At 43.1% G+C, this 3427-nt stretch overlaps 1 protein-coding gene across 1 annotated transcript; it reads right to left on the bottom strand.

Moving 5' to 3' along the window:
* On the bottom strand, positions 1–2914 carry LOC124701750 (disease resistance protein RPM1-like). Its single transcript, XM_047233849.1, has one exon. It carries the CDS (start codon positions 2897–2899, stop codon positions 173–175), a length of 2727 nt encoding a protein of 908 aa, XP_047089805.1. The 5' UTR covers positions 2900–2914; the 3' UTR covers positions 1–172.
* Positions 2915–3427: the final 513 nt, after the last annotated feature.

Here is a 3427-nt window from a genome sequence, read left to right as displayed (position 1 = left end):
TGCAGGGCCTCCTAAAGGCAATGAACACAGTATTTCATCAATAGCCCTCTTACAATACAGAAATACATCAGTTGCAAATGATGCTTTAGTAATTATAAAATGCCAGAAAGATTATGGGAAAAATGACATAGATTCAAAAGAATACTATTGTCAAAGAACCATTCTGCTGCATTCACACGCGAACCTCTGGAACATGCATCATCTTCTGGTGCATTCCGTTCTTGTCCCACTGAGTTCTGAAGTCCTTGTGCAATCCCAACAGCCAGAGACTCTTCAGGGACCTAAGGTATTCAATGCCTCGAGGGACCTTATCAAGCTTCGACAGCGACACGACATACAAAGCATCAATGCTTGGAAGGGCACCACCCATGATCTTTATCTCGTTGACATCAGGCATCTGCTTCAAGACAAGTGTCTTCAGGTGAGGGAAGGAATTTGCAGGGAGAACCAAAATAGCTGCACTATGCACACTGTTAAGTTTCAGATATGTGAGGTTCGGCAAGTGTGATGCAAGCATCCCCAGGGGATCTTCCCCAAAGTGACAACTGCTTAGAGCTAGGTACTTGAGATTTGCCGCATGGCCACGAAATACCGGGCACTTCAGTGTGCCCTTTATCCCCCCTCTGATGATTAACCGGTGAAGATGTTTAGACATTGGCTTGAGAGTCTCGAAACAAAGTGCCTCATTCTCATCCCTTGCAGAAAGAAGCAAGCTGGAGAGAAGAGGCATATTTGACAGGGTAGCAAAAATATTTGCACAATCGGTAGAACTTATGTTGTCGATCCACACACTTCTCAGTCGTGTCATTCTCTTCAGCTGCTCAGCCAAGTCCTTGTTTGCTTGGACAGTCTCAAGAGTCTGCAGCTCTTGCATTTTGGACAGGTCTTTAGGTGCTTGAATCCCGACAAAGTATAGAAACTTTGATTGCTTTTCATCAACATATCTATCAGCTAAGAGGTGTTGTAGCTTCTTGATCTTGGCAATCCCTCTTGGTAGTTTCTCTATATTGGTTTGCTTGATGTCCAGAGTCTCCAGGTTAGATAGATTCTCAACGGAGTCTGGGAGTGACTTGACCATGGTGCGGCGTAAGCCAATGTAACGCAAATTGAAGAGATTCCCTATCAGTTCTGGTACTTCAGTGATTGCAGAGTCTTGTAGCTCGAGGACAGTCAGGTAGCTAGATTCAGACAAAATTGAGGATAGCATGGCAGGTGTGGACGAAATTGATCCCAATGACACCAGAGTTCGAAGACGTGGAAGTTTAACTTTTGGTGCACTGTTCTCTTTCCATCCGCATGATGACAGACGACGAACATCCCTATCCATCTTTGTCATTGCGGCATAATCGTTTGCGGATACAAACCGCTCCTCTCTCGCAATGCAAAGAGCCAGGTCCCGCACAATATCATGCATCATGCAGCTACTCACCCTCCCAAGTTCATCTGTCTCCTTGACTATGAGCAGATTGCGGTGGATCAATTCCATTAGGTTTCTCTCAGCCACCTCCTCCGGGGTGCTATTTTCTTTGCTTAACACAAAGCCTTCTGCAACCCATAGCCTCACTAGGTTCTCCCTTGACATTTGGTAGTCTTCAGGGAACAGGCTGCAGTACAGAAAGCAGTTTCTGAGGTCTCCAGATAGGTCATGGTAGCTCAGATTTAAAACTGCCCGGACATGATTACTTCTCGACAGTTCAGTTCGAAATTGATTGCATATTTGCTCCCATATGTATTGTGTTGGTGGCCTTGAAGACAAGAAGCTACCCATTGTTACTATTGCTAGTGGCAGGCCCTGGCACCTATCCACTACAGAAGTAGCAATTTTCTTCAGATCACTGGGACACTCATGGTTCCTTTTGCTATAAAAGACCCTTCTGCAGAAGAGTTCAAATGCGTGAGCGTCCCCCAAAGGCTTGATATCAAGACAGCGTGCTGAGGGAGCAAGAGCAGCAACATGATTGCTCCGTGTCGTGATGATGATGCGACTTCCATGAGAACTCTGGAATGCATCACGTATTTGAAAGTACACCTCCTGGTTCCAGACATCATCTAATACAAGCAAACATTTCCTATCTTTGAGCATTCTTTTTATTTCTTCCTTCAAGTCATACGCATCCATCCTGTCAATGTTACATGATCCTTTTTGTTCGGTGTAGCCAACCTTCCTGAGTAACTTTCTCAACAGATCATCCACAGTGTAGGTCTGAGACACAACCATCCATGCACGAGCTTGGAACTTGAGCTTTTCACGTTCATACACATTTGTGACAAGGGTTGTTTTTCCCAACCCGCCCATACCTGACACCGTTATCACCTTACTGTCTATCTCATCCGAGTACAGCCATTCAGTCAGCATTCTCCTGTTGTCTTCGATTCCAATAAGATCTTCATCTGTCACAAGTTCAGGGAAGCTATCTTGGGACCGTTGTCTTTCCATCTCAGTATACGGGTCATGGGCAAGCTGGGATGGTTGCAACCACTGCTCCTTGAGTTTAATAACTTGGTCGATCCCCTTCTCTATCTTGACTACCTCATCAGCAATTTGACTGAAAACCACGACATAATGGGTTCCTTTAATGAGGTACTTCTTCAGAAACCGTTCTTCCACCATTTGAAGACAGTGATATGAGTATTTATCCATTACATCCTCAACACGGTAGGCCACTTTCCTGACCTCCTCGATCCAACCCTTCACAGTTTTGTCAGTGAGGTATGTCGTGCCTATCTGCTCTATGACATTGTTCATAGTTTGTAACTGCTTCCTTATATGATCAATCTTGTCGTCCAGATCAATCAGATTACTAACCTTTTCTGACAGCTTGGCCACCAATCTCTTGGCAGTTTCATCAGCTAAAGCATTCCCAATCTTTTTTACAGCAAGGAGCACCGCCTCCGTCATTGTGCTGAAGAATATAAACACTTATCACGTGTTAAATGGGACAGCAACAAATTTGATCCAAGAAAATTTAGGTCTCAAGTTAACTCATATGTTCAAAGAGAAACTTTGCGCAATGCTAGATAAATTCCTGCTATTGTTGACACTTAAATTCCACTGGTTTCATGCATGGATAGAATGTGTAGCTCCGTTGATATTTACAGTGAATTTTAACAATGTACCGAAAGTACCACTACCGAGAATTAGCACTGGGTGTATTTGATATTAATATATTCCCTTCATCGAAAAAAACCCGAGAATTAGCAATGGCGCCACTACATCAGCAAATAAATATATAGTCATCAGTTTTCGTCATTAGATACTGACATGTTCTGATAGAACTACTAAATGAGGATCCATAAATAACAGATAAGGAAAGAGAATAACAGATATAGTAGAGTTTTGCTCATGGGTCTGATATAAAATGTATAACATGAATAGATTCAGTTGTGACTGTCAACTAATCTGACTCTTGATATATATTCAAACAAA

The sequence above is a fragment of the Lolium rigidum genome, chromosome 3 (genome assembly GCF_022539505.1).
Source record: "Lolium rigidum isolate FL_2022 chromosome 3, APGP_CSIRO_Lrig_0.1, whole genome shotgun sequence".
Lineage (NCBI taxonomy): Eukaryota > Viridiplantae > Streptophyta > Magnoliopsida > Poales > Poaceae > Lolium > Lolium rigidum.
Note: the sequence above shows the minus strand (reverse complement) of the source record. Positions and strands in the feature narration are given on the sequence as shown.

Coding starts and splice junctions, on each gene's coding strand:
- LOC124701750 (XM_047233849.1), bottom strand. CDS start 2,899: ATGACGGAGGCGGTGCTCCTTGCTGTAAAAAAGATTGGGAATGCTTTA.